A 22398-nucleotide genomic window follows, 5' to 3' on the forward strand; every position below is an offset into this window, starting at 1 on the left:
CAAGTGTTCTATGGGCTCACCGAACCACGGAAAAAACCGCCACAGGAGAGACCCCCTTTAACCTCACCTACGGCACCGAAGCGGTAATCCCGGCGGAAATTGAAGTACCTACGCTGCGACTAGAAGCATACGACGAGCAGACAAACGAAGACGAGTTACACACCAACCTCGACCTATTGGACGAAGTGAGAGACCTCGCGCACATCCGAACTGCAGCCTACCAGCAAAAGGTAGCTCAGTACTATAACGCTAGAGTAAAGAAGAGGAGCTTCCGCGTCGGCGACCTGGTTCTCCGTAAGATCATGGTACCCGAACCCGACGTAGGAAAACTCGGACCAAATTGGGAAGGACCCTACAGAGTAAAGAATGCACTCTGGGGAGCATACGAGCTCGAAACCTTAGAGGAAAAACAAGTACCCCGAGCATGGAACATTGTCAACCTAAGGTGATACTACCTATAGACCGCCAAACAAAGTGGATAAAATCACCACCAAAACAGGCCGCGCAAGTGCGGTAGCCCGGACAGGAAACAGATCGAACGTATGATTAGTTCGGCAAATATGCTCAGTTCGGGAGAAAAAAAAAACAACCAGGACTTAAGCAAAAGTCATTCCATTTCAAAATTAAGGTAGTACACAAAAAAAAAAATTTACAAGCCCAGAGCTATTTCTTCATTATCAGAAGGCACTTCAACAATACCCGAAGGCCCCGCCTCGCCCTCGGAGTCTGGCTCAGCGTCAGCAGCATTGGCCATCTCCTAAGTTATGCGCGAAGTAGATATGGCGCTAATATCGAGCTCGGGGTACGTATTCCGGATCATCCACCGGCTTAGTTTAAAACCCCTCCTGTATGAATCCACCATCAGATCATCAAAGCCCGGCGAAGCAATGTACTCATCGACAGCCTTCTTCTTGGCATCTTCGATACCTTGAGAAAAGATCTGCGTCCTCTCCCTGATGTCCTCCTGAAGATACTCGACCTGATGCTGTAGATCCAGCCTCAAGTCCGCCATGTGCTTCACCACCACTCCCATGGCCTCGGCATCTCTCTGAGACCTCGCCTGCCTGATCCGTGAAAAACGAGTAGTCTCTTCAGCAGCACGAGCAGCCTCCTCGGCAGCGCGACGAGCCTCTTCGGCAGCTCGTGCCTGCCTCGAGCTCCTCTCCACCTGAGCCGCCAAGGCGTGAATAGAAGAATTCCCCTACCAAAAGGGACCGAGTGATCAAAAGAACCAACAAAACAAAAACCGAAGAGCTCTAAAGAAGGGAGAACACTTACCACCATGGCATGGGTAACGGCACGGCAGGCCACTTGATGCAGAGGCGGCTATCCCCCACCCGGTCTGAAACGGCCACCCCAACACACTTCACACCCCGAAATAGTCCCGCTTCCATGCTGGGACCTTGTTGGGGAGCTCGTGTAAAAGCTTAAAGCCTAGGCGAGGAGACAGGTAGTAAGCCTGCCTACGCCCGGGGAGGGGACCCGCTTGCTTCTTAAGCATCAAGACTGAAGAAAAAATCTCCAAGTCCAACGGAAAGCTCTCGTCGCAAAATAAGGAGATTGTCCCCACCAAGTTTCGAATGGAATTCGGGTGAAGCTGGCCGACCGTCACGCCGAAGTGGTTCAAGACTTCGACAAAGAGGGGATGGAAAGGCAATCGCAGCCCTGCGGCGAGCTGCTCCCGGAATATCACGATCTTATCAAGACCGTGTTCCCAAGGAAAGCTACCCGAAGGTATGAAATAAGCGTACTCCCCGGGCAAGTTATAGTAAGTAATGAGGGATTGGAGCCCCTCGGGCGTCATGGTCGAAGGACCGACTTGTCTAACATCCGACCCCGACGAGAGGTGGACGCCAAACTACCCGAAGCGCCTCAGCCTACGAGCTTGAACTCTTCATCGAGCTCTACCTCCGGCTCGCTAGGGCTATCGGGAGATGCAATTCGGTTCGTAGAACTTGCATCAGACCCGCTGAAAGGACTATCTGAGCCATCCGAGCTAGACATCAGGGAGTGAGATGAGATCCAGGAAAGTACTCACCCGGACAAAGGCTGTAGACCACAGGAGCTCGGACGAGCGGAAGACTTTGAGCGCGAACTGAAAAAATCTGGACGCGAACTGGATGCGAGCTAAAACTCAGACGCGAGCTAGAGAGAAATATAGAAGTGACAACAACTGGGGTCCCCGAGACCGAGACGTGATTGACGCACGTCTTTCTGAAACTGACAGAGCGCCGGCGCACATCTTTTTGAAACTGACGGAACGCTAGCGCATGTCCCCTCAGTAAAAACGGCAGCGGCACGTCTTTTTCAAATTTGAAAAGACGCCCACTATTGCGCCCCCCAAGTGGCGCGCTTTTTTGAAATTTCGAAATAAAGCGCGCGCCGCCAAATCTATCAGCGTTTAAGCTGGCCGGCGCGCTTCCCGCCTAATGAACGCTCGAAGAAGCCCAAGGAACCCTGACAACGCACCTCGCGCCGGCAGAACCAAGATTCAAAGTGCAGGGCAAATCTACCTGACACCTAGCAAACTCCCCGCGCCAGGGCAAGACCCTTAGCACGAGGAGTGGGGGGCAATTGATGAAGGAAGATTTGGCCCGACCTCGCAAATCACGCCACGTGGCAAAAAAGCAAGTAGCTCGACACTTAAAACAGCATATCGAGGGTACAAAACACCAAAGGGAAGAGACCAGCGGTCCGAACTCCCCTCGAGGAGGCCGAACTCCCCTCGAGGAGACCAACACCCTACGAGGAGCTCGAACTCCCTACGAGGAGCCCGAACTCTCCCTTTGGCCTCGAGTCACACAAAACAGAGACCCGAACTGGCCCGTCTTATGAAAGTTTGGGACACCCCCCTATCCGAACTCAAGACTTCACCTCACGCACCGCTCCAGGCACTTCGCCTCTAGAGCATTGAACTGGACGAACCACACCGTACCTGACACCGAAGGAGTCCGTATCCAGGGGCGGCGCACCTGACTGACTTGGGATCTGACACTTGGCGGCCGCACTTCAAACGGCCACCTGCCACCGTCACTTGCCACCACCATCTCCAGTTACAGAGACGGCTCCGACAAAAAGAGCAGTGACGGTTCTGCCCCAGCAGAGGCAATGACGCCCGAACTGGCAGAAACACGGAAGTAATCATTCCCGACCTGACAGAAGTCTAGGAGTGAGTGCGCGAGGTGGTTATAAAAGGCTCTCCACCCCCCCAAAGAGGAGGTATGCAAACTTTGCGCTATCTGGTTTTATCTTGCCTTTGAAGGATTCTAACTTAAGCTTCGGAGCCTTTACACCGGGTTCTCCCCAGAGCTTTCTCATCTCCTCCGTTTCAGGTTCCCTGCTACTCAGTTCAGAGGCAAGGTTGTTGACAGCTAAGACCGGCCGGATTGCGCATCATCACATATAATTACCAAAAATGATCGGTTGATGTGCTACAGCCCAACTCAAAAGTCGGAGAATTCAATTCACTGTCAAACAAACTCTAGTTTATGATTTCCATATGCAGTGCAATATTTTCTTACATGTTCCCAACTTCCCATTGCATTCTTTCCTTGCCTGCGTCCACCTAGGTTCGCACTTCGCAGTGCTAAATTTTCCCTACGATCTTGTGTCGGCTGTTGTGTGCGAGAACGAGACTGATGGGCTTGCCTCACTCAGAGGAGTTTCGCCCAACAAAATATGTACTAGTCATAGTGGATTGATCATCTTTTAAATCTTGTACTCTTTGATCCAGAGAGTTCCCTATCCAATAGATTGTTTGAATTGACAAGGTACAAAAGTAGCTCCTGTCTAACAAGCTTTTTCCTGCATGACTCCATTAACAAACTTTTTTTTTCTAGCAACTCTTTTACTATGCAATTGCATTTGCATTAACCTACATCTCAAATCACCAGTAAATTAGATTGGAAACATAAAAATATTTTACATGAAAAAGAATGTCATTTGTATTAATTGGACCAATGTAATACTGAAAATCGTAAATGACTCCTAAAAACACTATGAATTCCTCAAGGGCTCACTGGGTGGAGTAACAAAAATGGGCAACGAACTGAAACTATGATATGACAGCTATTTTTTACAAATTTTTTTGGTTAAAGAAGATGTACATATACTTTTTAATTCAATATGTTTTTTCTGTCCTCGGTTGTGATCTCATACTGGCTCTTCTGGCAACATCCCAGGCCTTCTGTGGGGCAAAAACACCTTGTTGCGAAGCAAAGAATGACTCATAGCCTGGTGAGTCGAAAGCAAAACCTGTGTGCTTTGATTTTTCTTTTGGTAACTGAGAGATTGCATAGCTCCTTTCCTCATCTGGTGTCAGCTGGTTCCCAATTTCCAGCAACTCTGTCCTGCTACTGTCATCAGGATCATCCCTGTGCATTTCCTGAATAATCTGATAGTCATAGGGCCAGAGCCATCTTTGAAGCCTAAAACCGTGAGAACAAGATTTTAAAAAATGTGCAGAAAGGAATTAATAGAATCAGAAACAGTGGTATCACAAATATGAATACAAGAATTGGCAACTGCTATAACAAAATTGCCTCTCTTAAATGTTCGTCACAGAATGTAGCTTTACAGCACTGATGGTGATGAGTCACTGACAAGCAAGCATTTCATAGAGCTTATAATCCGTAAAGGTGATTCTACTTAGAGTTGAATAAAATATAGTAGCATATGAATTTGGCATTATGCCAAAATCTCTTCATGTAGTCCTAATAATAAAGGTGATATAGAGCTACACAACCTCTATATGGGACTGGGGCCCCAATGATTATTGCTGCATTTTTTATTTTACTGTAATCGCCTAGTGGGGGATAACTGTGCAAAAGAGCAACATAAGCAATCTTTAGGTATGACCATAGTTGGCAAAAATACATATACAGAGAAGTACAAAAAATAAAAAGCTTCATGATGAATTTGGTTTCAATAATGGAAAAAAAAAACTTCCATGAAACATACATGATACAGTAAATAGGTTGGTTAAAAATGAATATGCATTTAATAGATTATCTTTTAAAAATAAAGAATGAAAATTTGGCATGTTATACATGTTAATGTATATATGAACAATTAAAAATATGCATATTTACAAATACAGGCATTTTCATGGTATAAACATATACTAAAATAATACATCCCATATCTTTATACCATATTCTGAAAATCCATATTATTCACATATCATACATTTCCTATGAAAAATTCCTATATTTTTCTATTTCTTCAAATAATTTGGCATCTAAAATGACTTTAGTAAAAAATTTGTGAATACACACCTAATATGCCTATTTACCAATATAGATAAAATGAGGAAATAGTAGACTAAGATGGTTTGGTCACATGTAGAGAAGAACATCTACAGAACCTATAAGTGATTTGTTATAAGCTGAAGGAACTAGAAAAAGAGCTAGGGGCAGGCCAAAAAAGACATGGTTGTAGTAAGAAATGATTTAAAGGGCTCATAATTTAACAATGGATATGATATTAAACAGAACAGAACAATGAAACAGGATCATGTGGCTGACCCCATATAGTTGGGACGATGCTCTGATGGTGATAAGAAAGGACTTATTCAATAGTAATGCATCATAATATTCTAAATAATGAATCACATGGCTAGGGGCCCAGGCCTCAGACCAGTGTACAGGTCACAGAGCCCCAAACCCAAGAAACTCCCACTGTTATGTGTGCAATCAAAATCCCTTGTTCACACACACACACACACAATTCATGAGAATCATTTATGCAATGAGTAGTAAACAAATCACGTATCAAGTGAGGGAAAAAAAAAATGCTTGCCAAAACATGAGGGCCCCCAAGATGCTACAGAGGAGTTTTCTATATATATATATATCAAGTTTATATGGGGGATTGGCGGACAAATTTACATAGAAATTAAAGATATTACAGCCCAAATATTTCATTTAGTCCAATCCTTAACAAAACTACATATTCAATCAAATGTCAAGCTTCAGGAAACAAATAATTCTAGGTCTTACCCTTGGTAAAGGAAGTCTCCAAGAAGTGCAACAACGGGGACAAGGAGAAGTGTGAGATAGAAATAAAATGTACTCATTAAGACATAGATGACAAAAAATATATTTTCCTGCATGAGACCCAGAACAATAAAGCAAATCAGCACACTGGTTTAGTGGCAGAAGAAAGAAAAGAAATTGAACAAAGAATTAAGACATTAAGAAAGGACTTACTTGTCGATCATATGGTGTCATAACTCCAGAATAAAGAAAGATGAAAACAAACCATGCCAAAATACTACCCGCAACACTAATGTGGTGCCACCTTGTGATTGAATTACAGGCCATAAGAAGACGCAAGTTGACAGTTACCACAACACAAGTAAAGGCCATGGTACTGATGTCCCATAACCCAAATGTCTTGCCTGAAGAATTCTGGCCACCACGACTAGAAATAGTCACAAAGTAATAGAAGATCAGTGACTGATACAAAGAGAAGAAAGCCCAAACCCCCACAACTCTCCATTTGAAGAAGGTATTTCTTATTCCCTCCTTGTATAGCTCAGGATACTTCTTAGAAAGCGAAGCACTGACATCCTGGCAAAGCATAACCTCGAATCAATCACAGCACATTTTCCATTTACATATTTAGCAAAATAGACAAAAACTAAAAGGTACATGTAAAAGTAATCGATTACCATTAGGCACTAAATATTTAGGGCCACAGTGCCAATCTAAACTATTATAGTGATTTTGTTATAAAAAAAACTCACACTGATCACTTTGGAAAAATGATTACTTTACCTTATCAAAAAGTCCAACAATGATCACAGGCAAAGCTGTAAAAATAACATTATACAAAGACTGGAACCAATCATCATAGAACCTCTGACCAGAAAACCCAGTTTGGAAGGTGAACCAAAATTGAGTCAAAGTAAATGTAAGGTTCTTGTAGAAAAAGTATGTTACAACCTGCAATCAACAAAAATACATATTTAACACAGAAGTGAAAAAAAAAGAACTTGACATAAATTTTGTGGCTTAAGTAAAGTAAAACCTTGCAAATTCTAAGATATGACCATCGGCCGTGCACAAGAAGCAAGTCTGTAAGGAACCGAAACTGAGCAATTGCAAAATCACTAGCCATGACAGCCTGCATTCCCTCTAACCCACTTATCCCAATGCCAACATGGGCAGCTTGAATCATGCTAACATCATTGGCACCATCTCCAATGCTAAGTGTTATCTTCTTTGCACCTTTTTTAACCAAGCTAGTCACCTGAGAAATGCCATGCAAAATTTTCTTCTTTTGATCAATTGGCAAAATATAAAATTTGTTTTATTGAATCTTTCTCCAAATCACAGGTCAAAGTCTAAAGCTAATTTAATTAGTGCACATAGAGCCAAGTCAGTAGGTTGAAAAATTCATCATAACATTTCTTTTGAGAAAACTACTTTCATTCAATGCCTCAAAAAAGTTGCAAAAGAATGTACCTGTGCTTTCTGCAGTGGAGAAACACGGCAACAAACTACTGCACTACAATTCAAGCTCAAGTTAAGTAAATTTCCCCGTAAAGCTGGATCCAATGCATACATCAAACACTTCCCATCAATTATAAGTGCCAACTTCTGTTTAGATACAGTATGTAGATGCTGTTGTGCTTCCTCAAGACATTTTCTCAGCTCTTGTTTAACTGTTTCTCGGATAAAGCGTGCAGTCTCCACAGGATCACCCTGTCATAGGTTTAGCAGACCAGTCTAAATTGTGAAGATTTCATCTCATACGCATGCAAGAAAGTGTCTTCTATAAACGTTACTTACCCTGCTTTCCATTTCTCTAATTGCATCAGTTTCTGAACTGATGACAAATTGCTTCATGTCATTGTTGATCAAACTACACGCTACAACAGAAGAGAAACAGAGCTCAGACTTACAAAAAAATTTACTACAGTGGATTGGAAATAAAATGAAGAAATAAATAAAGTGAAAAGACTCCTAATTCACCATAAGCTATATTTATTGCCGTTTCCATCTTGTCCCCTGTTAGCACCCAAATCTTGATTCCAGCTCTAGAAAGTGTTTCTATGCAGGCAGGAACTCCATCTTGAAGTTTATCTTCTATAGCAGTGCATCCAATCAAAATCAGCTCCTTCTCTATTAGTTCTGCCACCTGAAGAAGTTTTGTGTTACATGAAAATTTAAACTATTAGAACATCAGAGATACCTGCCCCTTAGGGTTGAGGCCTTTGGCAACCCAGCTCAGCCTGAGCCTGACAACCTTCATATTTTGCATTTATCTATACGTACCAACAATTTTAAGTATAAAGGGAAAATATTTTCCTGTGTAACACAAGTATAGTAATTGTGAAGTACCATAGCTTTATCCCTTTATATGTACCAATTCTAAAGTCAGTCAACCTAATCTTAAATCCAAGTAGGAACATTTTAGTAAAAACTAGCGGGGACCCGTGCGATGCACGGGATTTATTAAGCATAAGCTAAATAATAGAAAGGGTCATTTACTAAAATACCCCTTATAGTTTCATGGATTTACTAAAATCTACCCTACAATTAGCATTTTACTAAAACATCACTTATAATTTGCAATAGATTTAATCAATCTTCCATTAGATGACAATGGAAAATGACAATGTTGACCTTAATGTTCATTTAAATAAATTTAATCAAAAGAAAATAAAAATAAAAATACCATTTTTGCCCTTAATAAAACACGGGCAACCACTCTATTGGCTATATTTGGTCAATTTTGTTTTCTGTACAGAAAAGTATTAAGGGTATTTTTGGAATAAAAAATCATGAGCCTAATGGCAAAACAAACACTCCTTAATGAAAGGTTGATTAAGTAAATAAGTTGTAAAATATATGAGATGTTTTGGTAAAATGAAAACTATAAGGTAGGTTTAAGTAAATATGTAAAACTATAAGGTGTGTTCTAATAAATGACCCTAATAGAAACACATAAGAGTATACAATTGTTTTATATTTTCAACTTTTTAAATAATTAATAATTATTTATATTATATATACTACTTTTAATAAATTTTTTATAATAAAAAAATAACAATAATTAATTTCAATTAGGTTTATTCATCAAACTAATGAAACCGACCAACCCGATCAACTCGACCTGAGTTGGTTGGTTTTCTAGTATTTTAGGTTGGCTTTGGTACAAAAAATTCCCAATTCGACCAAGTTGGATCAGTTTCACTTTGGCCATTTGTAAACCGACCAAAATCAAATGACCTAACCATGAATATATATTAATATTTTATATTTTAAATATAATTTTTAATATGGAAAAGTGGGAAATTTTCCATATTTCTTAGTCTAAAATGTTTTATATCATAAATCTAATTTTTAAATTTATTTTTAATTGCACTACAATTTTTAAAATAAAATTGAATTTTTAAGTTTAAATCTTTTGAACCGACTGACCAAACCAAAAAATCGACCCAAACCAATACAACTTGAGTGGGTCGATTTTCACAAAAGGTTAGTCGGTTTCAGCTGACCAACTCCCCAACTTGACTAGGTCAATTTGGTTGGCCAAATAGCATACGACTGAACCGAACCAACTCATGAACACTCGTAATTTTAGTTAAATTAATAGTCTCATCTCTGATAAATAACAATAGTTTAATCTCCAACAATTATTGAAAATTTATAGCGAAAATACACAATTATTGAAAATATATCGATAATGAAAAATTACAATAATTACAATAATTACAAAAGTACAATAAGTACTAAAAATATATTAAATTAGTCAATAAATAGTATAATCTCAAATAATAGTTTAATCTCTAGTAAATATTAATCAATAAGTTATAACAAAAATACGATAAATACAATTAAGTACAATAAATTAAATTTAAAAATTTCAATAATAGTACTTTAATCTCCAATAATTATTGAAAGTTTTGTGTTAAATAACAACACAAAATAAATTTATAGATAATCATTGAAAATACATTTATCACAAAAAATAAATAAATAACTACTGAAATACAATAAATATTAATTTTAGTATATATAATTATATAATAAATACAGATTAAGAGTTTAAAATTATTATTAATAAGTATAATTTTTTTTGGAAGTTATTTTCTCAAATTATTACTTGATATAAGTGAAATTAGTTATTTACAATATTATGTAAAAATATTAAATTATTATTAATTTCAATATTATGTTAATAATTATTTTTCTACTTTTCAGGTTTTTTTAAATTTATTACATATATATAATTTTTATTTTAACAATTTAAGATCTAGTTATGTTAAATATTTTGTTATTTAAAATATTTAGTTATTTAAATACTTAAATAATATGTAAAATATTTAAATTTTAAAATATTAATTAATTATTGAATTTAATTATCCATAAAATCATAATTTATACTATTATTACATAATTTCATTATTAATTTTGTAATATATTAAATTATTATTAATTTCAATATTATGTTATAATTAATTTTCTACTTTGAAGAATCTAGCTATGATAAATATTTATTTATTAAAATATTTAAATAATCTATGAAGTATTTAAACTTTTTTGTTATTTGAATTTTATTTATTTAAAGCTATTACATATTATTAAATATTTGAAAAACATTTAAATTGATAATCCAGAAAAACATAATTTAAACTGTTAGTACATAATTTCGTGATATATTTTGTAAAAATATAAAATTATTTTTTGTGTTTTAAATAAGTATTTTAAAATTATTATATAATTTTGTTAGAATATTTAAATAATTCTTAAGTTTTTTAATCCAAAATTTCTTTAGATAGATATAGATAAAAAGTAGGGGAGAGGATAAATAGAAAATATAGATAATTTTGGAGATAAATAGGAATTAGAGATAATTTAGAAGATAAATAGGAGTTAGAGATAATTTTGGAGAAAGTGGGGGAGGTAGTTTAGGAGAAGAGATTATTTAGGTTATTAGGAAAGTGCATCTCATTGGTTGTTTCAAAAATGACATGGAATTAAAAAATAAAAAATTCAAAAAAAGGAGAAAATTTCTAGACTTCCTTGTTTTAATATATATATATATATATAGAGAGAGAGAGAGAGAGAGAGAGAGAGAGAGATAAGAAATTGGGTCAATAACCTAGATACCAGTCCAACCCAAAGTCATTGGGTTGGGTTAGGGTTGAAGTTCCAATACCTTGGGTTAGGTTAGGGATGACCTCAATCAGGCCCAATTTGTACGGTTGTACCCCTACGTCTATGTCAGATATGATGAGAATTTAAAACATGGCACCATGTCTATTAATTGTGATAATTTTCGAGTTCATCATTCTTCTTATTGGAGAAGGATCTGGGCATCTGATTGCACTCAAAGCAGCATTATCTATTTCCAGTCAACTTTTCACAAAATATCTATTAAATGTTTGTCTTTCCTTGCATTTTTTTTCACATCTCTGTTAATCATCTTTCAGCATTTGAGTTTTGAAATAGGGGAATGATTTAGAAAAGTTGGTATTAAAATTTTGGTGAGTGCAGGCAAAATAACTAAAAATTAACAAGAAATCTCTTTTCTGACAAAAATACCTTACTAGGAGTTCCACAAATACAAAACACATCTATCTTCAAGGAGAACATACCTCATCCAACTTCTTTTCACGGTCTCGTAAGGATGATTTTGCTTGGATGAATTTTTCATTCCATCTTTCATATAGGTCATTACTCAAATCCCTATATGCCAGGCAAAGTGTACGCAAACCAGAAGATCCAAACTGTTCTAAATGCTCCCTAGTTAAAATCTTGACCTGACTATTGTCATCTGCCAACCTTTCAAATATGACAGAATCAGCACCCTGCAGAAAAAAAATGTCTTTCTGAATTCATGTCAAAATTCCAATATGGATACCACCTCCTATGTCTCAAAGCCTAAAACTTTCACCTTACAATACAAAACGAGTCTTCCATCTGGGTGACGGCAGATAACAGACTGACGCTTCCTTGTGCTATTTGCATGTCAAAAAACAATACAAGACCATCATTGCCAATACAAAGGCATAAACTGAATTGTAAAGACAAGAGAACCAGAAGAGTAAGACCTACCTATTGAACTCTAAAACACTCAAAATCTCATAAGAGACATCTTGGATTTTACCCATCTTTTCTACATGTGATTCACGAACCTTGATAGTGGTGGGTGTGCGCCTAAAAAAAAAATCACTGGTCAGGAAGCAACCAAGGAAGAGGAATGAATAATATCTAAACAAAACCGCATCTTATTCGAAATGCACTTATCATTGATGTAAGTAAATGCACAATAAAGGAATCTGAGAGCATGGAAAATGAGAACATAAGCTATTCCTTATTTCCCACTAAAACATAATAGATATGATAAGACCAACCTATAAAAGAAGAAACCAAAGTTCTTTGCAGCAGTAACTAGAGCGGCTTCATCTGGAGATGCAGCCTGATATGTGATCTTTTCTGGAGATTCATCACCTTCTGGAAGCACAGTATGGCATATAGCAAGGCATCTAAAGAATTCCTATACAGACAACAAAAACCTTCAACTCAGAATGTCATAGTTAAAATAAGAGTATCCATATGTGTGTGGAAACTCCTATTAAAATGGAACCTAAAGTACAGCTGCTGAAATATCAGTACACTTTGGGAGCTCATACATCTTGACTGCACTCGGTTTAGGGCTCATCATTGATGCCACATGCAAAATGGCCACAAACAGTTTGAAAACAATCTACGTCAATTTTGAATTACAGTGATCAAACTTTGCACCCAGACAAGCAAATAAAAGAAAATGGAAAGTACATTACAAAGCAGCACTTCAACTTTCCAATATTAGTTTCAATATTTTTTACATTGATTGACAGAATAGTACTGATACTTCAATGATATTTTAAGAAAATTTCTCTCTAGTCCTATTTTGATCCACATATAGGCAAAAGTACATTTTCTGCCTATTATATAATTGTTTAGATATGAGACTAAAAGGAAAACTTTTATAAGACAGCTATAAAACTGGCAATGCTATATGGAACAGTACTGGGAAATCAAGAAACATGTAATAAAAAAAGTCTAGCTGAGACAAGGATGCAAAAATGGATGATTTTTTTTTGAAAGGTAAAGTATTGTATTAATATCAACTGTATAAGGTCCTGTACAAAAGAGTCTGTACAAAAAGATGAGAATTATGACACCCCCCCAAAAGAAATCCACCCTCAAAAATGAACCAGCACAAAAAGTGATGGGATTGTTGGTCTCGTTACAGTAGAAGAGCTGGTTCGAGGGAGCTCACCCTCCTGAAATGGACGAGAGAGAGAGAGAGAGAGGAAGAGAAGAGGAAGAGATATGGGAGAGACTAGAGATTATTTTATTCATGCCCACTCAATTGATTGTTACAGATATTTATAGCTCGAGATCATGACTTGTAACAAACTAACAGACTCTACTCAAACATCTTGACGTGGACGGCGTGTGTAAACAAACCTCAGAGGAGGTGCTGCGTGCATGATTCGTGGGGTGTGCTGGGCCTGTTGAAGATGGAACTTGAGGGTCTTGAGTATATTGTCCCTTGCTGAAAGCTGGGTCTCAACTTCAGCAACTGATGATATCCCCTTTTTGTATGGTAAAATAGATGGAGGGTCACGCCCATAGAGCACTTTAAAAGGGGTGGTTCCTGCAGAGATTTGGAATGTGGTGTTATACTAGAACTCGGTCCATGGTAACCATTGAGCCCACTGCTTGGGCTTATCTCCCACAAAACACCGTAAATAGGTTTCCAAACACCGGTTGACTACCTCCGACTGCCCATCCGTCTGTGGGTGATAACTGGTTGAGTGGAGTAAGTGCACCCCTTGAGCGGTGAAGTCAGCTTGCCAAAAGGAACTCATAAAGAGGGGATCCCGGTCTGTCAAGATGGAGAGGGGAGTTCTGTGGAGTCTGGCCACCTCCCGTATGTAAGCTTGAGCTACAGTGGATGCTGAGTAAGGTCTGGAGAGGGCAATGAAGTGCGCATACTTACTCAACCTATCTACAACCACCAGCACAACCGACTTCCCTTGAGAGGTGGGGAGTCCAGTTATGAAGTCCATAGTGACTTCCTGCCAAACTCTTTCCGGTATGGGTAGAGGCTGCAACAATCCTGCCGGTGCCTGTGTGTTATACTTTTGCTGTTGGCAAGTAGCACATCTTGCGACATACTCCTGCAGCATGCGCTTCATGCCCTTCCAATAATAGTGCAAGGCCAAACGTTTATAGGTATGGAGAGCCCCTGAATGTCCCCCTTGGGCTGAGTCATGAAAGAGTCGCAGTAGCTCCTAGTGATGGTTGGATTTGTCAGAAATCACCATTCTCCCTCTGTAAAACAGAACATCACCCTTCACAGTGTACCCAAAAGTGAGAGCTGGTTCCTTAAGAACCTGGGCCCGAATCTGGGCTAGGTGAGTGTCGTCGTGGGCTTTCTGCTTTAACTGATCTATCAAGGTGTAAGTTGGCCACGATACCCCCGTGATGTGAAGGTCTTCCACCCGTGAGAGTGCGTCGGCGACAGCATTAGAAGGTCCCAGCTTATACTCAATGACAAAGTCGTACCTCAACAACTTGTAGGCCCACTTTTGCTAGTCAGGGGCCAGAATTCTCTGTTCCAGCAGATGTTTGATGCTGCGGTGGTCTGTGCGCACAATGAATCTTCGGCCCAGGAGGTACGCTCTCCACTTCTGAACCACTAGAGCGATGGCCATGAGCTCTTTCTCATACGTAGACTTGGCTTGGGCTTGAGGGGAGAGGGCCTTGCTGTAGAAGGTCAATGGTCGGCCCTGCTGCATCAAGACTGCACCTATTCCTTTGCCTGAGGCATTAGCTTCTACCACGAATTCCACATTGAAATCGGGAAGAGCCAATGTTGGCGATGTGGTCACAGCCTTCTTGAGTAATTGGAAGGCTTCATCAGCTTTCTGATCCCACTCAAATGCGTGCTTCTTCAATAGGCTAGTAAGTGGTGCCGCAAGAACTCCATAGTTTCTAATGAATTGGCGGTAGTGCCTGGTAAGTCCAACGAACCCCTTGAGGGCCCGTGGGGAGTTGGGCCTTGCCCAAGTGACCATGCAAGCTATTTTCTCCGGATCTGTATGCACCTGTCCATCGGAGATGATGTGCCCCAAGTAGTTAATCTGGGTCTGCCCGAAGGAGCACTTAGAAGGCTTCGCAAATAGCTGATGGTGGCGTAGTAAGCTTAATGCACACTGCAAATGGTCCAGGTGAGCTGCCCAGTTCGGGCTGTAAACAAGTATAGCATCAAAGAATACAAGCACAAATACCCATAAATAAGGCTTAAAAATCTCATTCATGAGTCTTTGAAATGTCAATGGTGCATTGGCTAAACCAAAGGACATCACTAGGAATTGGAAATGTCCATCCGAGGTCCGGAACGCAGTCTTGTGTATGTCATCCGGGTGTACTCAGATCTGGTGGTAACCCGATCGCAGATCCGGTTTAGAGAAATATTTTTTATCAAAGTTTAGAGAAATATTTGGCCTTACCCAACTCATCAAATAGCTCTTCAATATAGGGTATTGGATACCGATCTTTGATGATGATATTGTTCAAAGCTCTGTAATCAACACAAAATCTCCAGTTTCCGTCCTTTTTCACCAAGATGACGGGGGATGAAAATGGGCTGCTACTGGGTCAGATAAAGCCCTTGTCCAACAACTCCTTAACCATCCTTTCCACCTTTGCCCGCTGGTAATGGGGATAACGGTAGGGTCTGAACTCTTACGTTGGCGGGTGGGGCCCCAGGTTGTATGGGTATCTTATGATCATGGGCTCTTGAGTGAGAAGGGTAGTGGGCTCCTGAAAGGTGTCAACATAGGTCTGGAGCAATAGTTGAAGCTACTGTGTTTGTTCAAGACTAAGGTTCTCAGTTTCAGAAGAAACAGCCGTGGGCCCAAGTGGCATTGAGCCCACTCATTAGTAGTGGGGTAGCACTGTACTGGAAGTGTTCGAGTATAACATCCAAGCCTTCTGCTGTTATGGGCTGATTTTTAACCCCCTTCAAGGTGTAGGTGCGGCCCTCCTGTGAAAATTGCATGGTCAGCTCGGCCCAATTACAAATCACAGGGCCCAAAAGCTACAACCATTGTATTCCCAGAACCACGTCTGCTCCGAAAAATTCTAAGGGGTGCAAGTCTACCCTGAAGGTATACCCTTGAACCTTGAGTTTGACTAACTTACATTTCCCGTCACAGGTAATTCGCTGGCCATTGGCCACATTGACTGCGAAAGTTGGGACTGCTTCAATCATTAGTCCCAGTTGCCAAGCTAACCCGGAGGTTATAAAATTTAAAGAACTCCAACTGTCAATCAAGATGGCCACCCTCCTTTCTAAGATCTAGCCGTGAACCCGCATTGTTCGGGGGGCCTGATATCCGGACAGAGCCTGTAAGGAAATAACACAGTATTCTACTTTGGGAATCACCTCCATGTGACGAATTTTTCTTCACAATTATAGCACAAACCCTTTTCTCTTTGGGCCTGCATCTCTATCCACGACAGCTTCCCGTAAGGTAAGGTTAATGAGCCGGGTTTCCTGGTAGGTGGAATGGGCTTAACAGTGGTCATCGGATTGGTAGGGGTTGGAAGCAATGGGCCCGGGTTGTGTTCAGCCTTTGTGTAGGGGTTCTTTTGTATTGGGCCCACTTGAGATCCTGTAAACCTTCCCAATTTCTTGAGCCGATCCAGCCTTTCTTCTTGCAATTTGGCTAAATCAACCGCCGCAACCAACGTAGCTGGTTGCATGGTATTTACTTCAATCCTTATATCATCCCTCAATCCCCCTATGAAACAACCCACCAATGCAGCCTCCGGCCAGCCATGAACTCTTGTGGCCAACCGTTCGAACTCGTTTTGGTATTCTCTTACCGTACCCATTTGTTTCACTCTAGAGAGGGACTCATTGAAGTTCTCATAGCCAGAGGGTCTGAACCTCACACATAGAGCCTCAGTGAGGTCCAACCAGGTGGTTTGGGGATGGGTCTTTCGGTACCATTGGTACCACATAATTGCTTTGCCATCCGCTTTGCCATCCATGTGAATGGCTGCAATGGGAACTCTTTGGTCTGCAGGGGTCTCATGAAATCCGAAATACCTCTCAGCCCGGTATATCCAGGGAACAGGGTCATCATCTGAATACAGTGGGAAGTTGATCTTGGCAGCCTTGACAGGGAAGACTCCACCTCGCCGGCTCCTGCTGCTACTACTGGTTCCCTCGACCTCTGAAGCTCTGGGTGCCGCCAACAGCCGTTCGAACTGACCAACCACCAATGCTGAGAGTGTTTCCTTGATGTCTCTCAACTCGCTGGTGGTCTGCCGCACTTCCCCTTCAATCCGATCAATCCTTTCTTCAGCCGCAGCCGATCTGGTTGTCGGCATGGAAGCTAGGCTCTGATACCAGCTGATGGGATTGTTGGTCTCATTACAGTAGAAGAGCTGGTTCGTGGGAGATCAACCTCCTGAAATGGACGAGAAAGAGAGGAAGAGAGACGGGAGAGACTAAGAGATTATTTCATTCATGCCCACTCAATTGATTGTTACAGATATTTATAACTAGAGATCATGACTTGTAACAAACTATCAGACCCTGCTCAAATCTCTTGACGTGGACGGCGCGTGTAAACAAACCTCAGAGGAGGTGCTGTGCGCATGATTTGTGGGGTGTGCTGGTTTGGGCCCGGAGTGTCCTAGACCTGGCTTCCCACAACTGGGCCTGCTTCTGGGCCGGTCCTAACAAAAAGCGTCTCTAAAAAAATCAGACATAGATAACCAGCTCCTAAGCTCCTCCACTATGAAATTAATTACCCCAGCCTCAGTCTTGGTTTTCTGCTAAAAGACCCTATTGTTCCTTTCCAACCATTTAGCCCACAGGACTGCAGAGGGGATAACGGATTGCACTTGCTTCCCTTCTTTAGACATGCCAGGGACTCTCCACCCATATAACAAGGAGGAGACTGATTCCGGCCAGCACCAGCTCAGATTAACAGCTCTGAGAAAATGCTGCCACACCACTGTTGTAAATTTACAGTGACTTAAGAGGTGATTTGAAGACTCAGAAAACAAATTGCACAAAGGGCAGAGCACGTCTGGCAGGATGAAACCTTTCCTCACCATTCAAGAGGGCTTAGAAATAGCCCCAATTTGTGGCAAGACAATGGATAGTCAGCTCAGATGGTTAGGTAATGTGCATAGATAGACAATCAATTCCCGGTGAAAAGATTTGGAGTAAGCCTATCCTGCCCAAAGTTCAGGCATTGTGTTGGGAAGTCTTTCTTGGAAAGGAAACACCTGTGACATGCTTCAAAAGAAGAGGCCAAACAAGTGGCTCTATCCCCATGTGTTCTTTCTTTTTATGCAAGTGGAGAAACCTTATCTCACCTATCTTATCTCTTGCCCTTTTGTGCTTTGTGTTTGGGAGTACTTTTTATCTCTCTTTGGTTGCCAGTAGATTCCTCAGGATGTAGTGTGTCTCTTCAATTCAAATTTCCTATGGCAACCAATGAAGAGAGGGGGGATCATGTGGAAAACAATTAGGGCAGAAGTAGTGTGGGCCATTTGGGAGAAAAGAAATGGAAGGATCTTCAATGAGAAGTTCAGGTCAAAGGAGGAAATTGTCGAGATTATAAAGATCAAAGTTGCACACTGGAAAAAAAACACTTGAACTCTTCCAAAGATTTTTGGTGAATATATAACAAGGGAACCAACCCCTTTGTTTTGACATTCCCTCAATTTTTTTTTTTTTTTTTTTTTTTTTTTTTATAGATTTGACTTTCCCTCAATTTATGCACTGGCCCGGGATAAGGAGGCTTGGGTCTGTGACTGTTTTGATATTATCTCCAACCAAGTAGTGTGGGTTCTGAGACTAAGAAGTGAGGTTAATCACTGGGACCCTGATTCAATGGTTGCTTTGCTGCAAACTTTGGAACCCAGTTTCAGTCGTCAGGGATCAACAAGATTTGGTGGAACAAAGAAAATTCTGGCTTTGTTACAGTGAGTTCTATGTTGCAATTATTGCTCAACTCAAATGGGGTCTCCCCCACCCCCTTGGGTCTGGTTGTGGAAGCTTAGTATTCCCTTAAAGATTATTCAATTCTTTATTTGGGCTGCTCCAAAGGGTAAAATCCCTACTATTTATGTTTTGAGGTTAAAAGGAATGGTCATTGTCAATTGTTGTTGTTTGTATGGGGGGGATGAAGAATCTGCCCAGCATCTCCTAGTTCTATATAGCTACTCGCACAAGGTGTGGTCCCATGTTTTAAGTCTGTAGTATGAATTGGGTGATACATCCAGACCTTGCTTCCCTTTTGTTTTCTTGGCATGGGCAGGCTTTCTCCAAAAGGGGTAAGGTCTAGTGGAATGTCTCTTCTATGGTAGTGTGCTGGTGCATTTGGAAAGAGCAAAACAACTGCTTGTTTGAAGATTGAGTTGCTCCATCAGAGAAAGTGTGTGCGTTGTTGAAAAAATTCTACTCAAATGCACTTCCATTGATGATCTCTTTGGGATTTCCACTTAAGCACTATGTGGATCATTAGGGTGCTATTTTGTGTGAAAACGAATTCACTGTGTAATGCAATGTTTTAAAAGTGCAAGGGTCATTTTGTGCTAGAGGCACAAGGTGCAAGGCTAGGCATGTGCCTTTCTGAAGCAAGGTGCAAAAATGCAAAACAAATCCCAAAAAATAAAAAAATGCAAAAACAATTAAAAATATAAACAAAATTTAAAATAAATGTTAAGAAAACTAATGATCTTAAATCAAAATACATAAACATGACATGTATAACATATTAAAAATAAAACCAAACATAACATATAGAACATTTTCAAGCATGTAAAACTCTCGATCTCTTTATGTTCTTTTGATATCTTTTGAAGGGCTACACAATGGGGGGTAGCCCATCCCCCAACCCATAACCCCCCCAAACCCAGGTGCAGGCAGGATTCAATCCCAAGTCTCTGTTATGACCAGCAGGAGACCTTACCAACAAGATGGTTGGCACCTTGCAATCTTTTTATTTTTTTTCCCAATTACTTCAAATGGTTAATGTGATTTTAAAAACTTTGCATTCTTGATTCTACAAGCCACCTTTGTACCAAGCCTCTTGAGGCAAGCCCAAACAAGTCCATGTTAGGGTCTTAAATTCTTAAGATTTCCAATAAAAAAAAGATTTTATAATTTTAATTGTCTTCTAAAAATGTCTTTTATTAGGACGAATGAATAAACAACATTAGCAAATTGGGGGTTCTTAGAGAAAAAATGCACAAATTTTGAAAAGTCACACACTTGGGCTGAAGCGTAAGGTGCACCAGACAAACGTCATTTCAAAGTGCTACACCTAGGACCTAGGCGAGGCACATACCTTAAAATGCACCTGGCTTGTGCACCTAGGTGCGCCTGAGACATGTCTTTTAAATCACTGGTGTAGAGCACAGTGATGTGGTCCCTACTGTGTTCGTATGATTGTAGTTAGCAGTTAGTTATTTTCAGTTGGTAGTTTATTTCAGTTTATAGTTATTAGTTCTTTTTTTATTTTGCCATGTAAGCAGTAAGGGTAATTCAGCCCTTTACTTTTATTTCAGTATTAATATAAATTGTAAGAGTGGGGCGACAGTTAGTCAATCCTCTCTCTTTTCTGAATTCTCTTCTTCGAGTTCTTCTTCTCCTCTTCTCAATCTTTCTTTATTTATTGCAACTGAACCTAGGACTGACTGTAGTCCTATTCGACTACTTGGTATCAGAGCCAACCTAGGAGTTCTTATGCTAGTAGTCTAATCAGGCCGACTACATAAGAACTTCCTAGGTTTGGAAGTTTCAGCAGAAAGAAGGTCATTGGCTTATTCTTGGAGGTTGCTGGCAGTGTGCGGCTGCTACTAAAGAGATTGTAGAGCCTTGGAGAGATCCAGCGATCAGGAAGAATCAGAAGAAGGTTCAAATCCTCAAGATTAGGGTTCAGACATCAGTTAGAAGGTGGTGGCCAGAGTTCTTTCATGAAGTAAGTTGTTTTCCTTGAGATCGATCTAAAAAAAAAGATTATTTTTGTTTATTCTGAGAGGTGCAGTTGGGAAATCTCCTATCTTCTCCTGAGTTTTTTAGGGTTTTAAGAGAAAACCTAAAATTCAAGACTGTTGTTACTTCTGGGGCAGTAGTTGAACCTGTTTCATTCCAGACTGAGTGTTTTTTAGTTCTTTGGAGATCTAGTAGAGCTGTTTATTATTTCTGGGTAGTTGCCGAACCTAATTCACCCTCTTAGGCATAGTTGTCAAGGCGACAAGACGCCATTGGAGGCTCACCTCGCCTAATCGCCAAGTAGTTTTCTATAGTGTGTTAGACAAAACTTTTATATTCTTGGTTTTTTGGGGTTATGATTTTAAAATAGACATTTTTAAACTAAAATATTTATTTTGTGTGTTTATACACTAATTTCTTTTTATTATTTTCTTATTTGTTAGGGTTTAATCAACACAAACATTGCTAAATGCTGTATTGAACCCTGAAAGACTTCAAAACCTGAACCAATAAGTAAGGAAAAATTTTAAATGTTGTCTAACCAACACATTTACTTCTTTTTCTTTACTAATTTTGTGTGTCTATCCTATATACCAATTTTCTTCTTCCACCTTCTCTTTTCTTCTTTTCCTATAACAGAAATAGGGGTTCAGCCCTTATATTTTTTTGAAATTTCTTTTTCTTTCTTTTTTTCTCATGAATATGTTGGAATATGTTGATTTTCTATACTTTAACATGAAGTTTATACTTTTCTCATAAAAATTATGCATAATTATTAAGGAAATATGATTATGGAACCTAGGGAACTACCCTAGGATACATATTTTTACTTGAAAAAATCCATCACCTAGGTGATGCCTAGGCACCCTCCTAGGCGACTAGGCAACAAGACGCCCCCTTGGTGCCTAGCCTCGCTTTGGCGCCTTGAAAACTATGCTCCTAGGTCGGCTGTTATCAATTTCTGGGTGCAGCTTCCTTATCTTAGTGCTAAAAAGGGTGTTTTTTTATTAACATCTTAACAGGAATGGAGTTTAAGAACCAAGGGGAAGGTGTTTTGGGGGCTAGTGGTTCTGGTAACATGTCTGAGAACACCTTTCAGATTACAACTATCAAGTTTGAGGAACCAAATTACCTAGAATGGGCCCAATCAGCCATGATGGCCATTGGGGGTAGAGGAAAACTGAATTATTTGTTAGGGGATGTAACGGAACCAACTAAGGAGGACCAAACTTATGCCAAATGGGTTCAAGAGAACTATTTGGTTATGACATGGCTGTGCAACTCCATGCAGCCACATATCAGCCGGAACTACTCATGGGCAAAAACAACTAAGGAAATTTGGGACATCATGAAAGAGAC

The 22398-nt window shown here is 39.9% G+C and overlaps 1 protein-coding gene across 1 annotated transcript in view; it reads right to left on the reverse strand.

Moving 5' to 3' along the window:
* Positions 1-3919: 3919 nt before the first annotated feature.
* The window catches only part of LOC104596300 (phospholipid-transporting ATPase 3-like), a 71727-nt gene continuing 53248 nt past the window's right edge, over positions 3920-22398 (reverse strand). Inside the window, exons 16-27 of the mRNA XM_010257374.3 lie at positions 12371-12513; positions 12072-12173; positions 11911-11974; positions 11612-11824; positions 7980-8145; positions 7797-7876; positions 7470-7709; positions 7033-7254; positions 6780-6947; positions 6210-6572; positions 6000-6106; positions 3920-4427 (exon numbers count right to left, since the gene is read on the reverse strand). Coding sequence (XP_010255676.1) covers positions 4121-4427; positions 6000-6106; positions 6210-6572; positions 6780-6947; positions 7033-7254; positions 7470-7709; positions 7797-7876; positions 7980-8145; positions 11612-11824; positions 11911-11974; positions 12072-12173; positions 12371-12513 — 2175 coding nt within the window. The 3' untranslated portion in view covers positions 3920-4120. The remainder of the gene's footprint in view (positions 4428-5999; positions 6107-6209; positions 6573-6779; positions 6948-7032; positions 7255-7469; positions 7710-7796; positions 7877-7979; positions 8146-11611; positions 11825-11910; positions 11975-12071; positions 12174-12370; positions 12514-22398) is intronic.

This window comes from Nelumbo nucifera, chromosome 3, assembly GCF_055504915.1.
Source record: "Nelumbo nucifera cultivar China Antique chromosome 3, China Antique-T2T, whole genome shotgun sequence".
Lineage (NCBI taxonomy): Eukaryota > Viridiplantae > Streptophyta > Magnoliopsida > Proteales > Nelumbonaceae > Nelumbo > Nelumbo nucifera.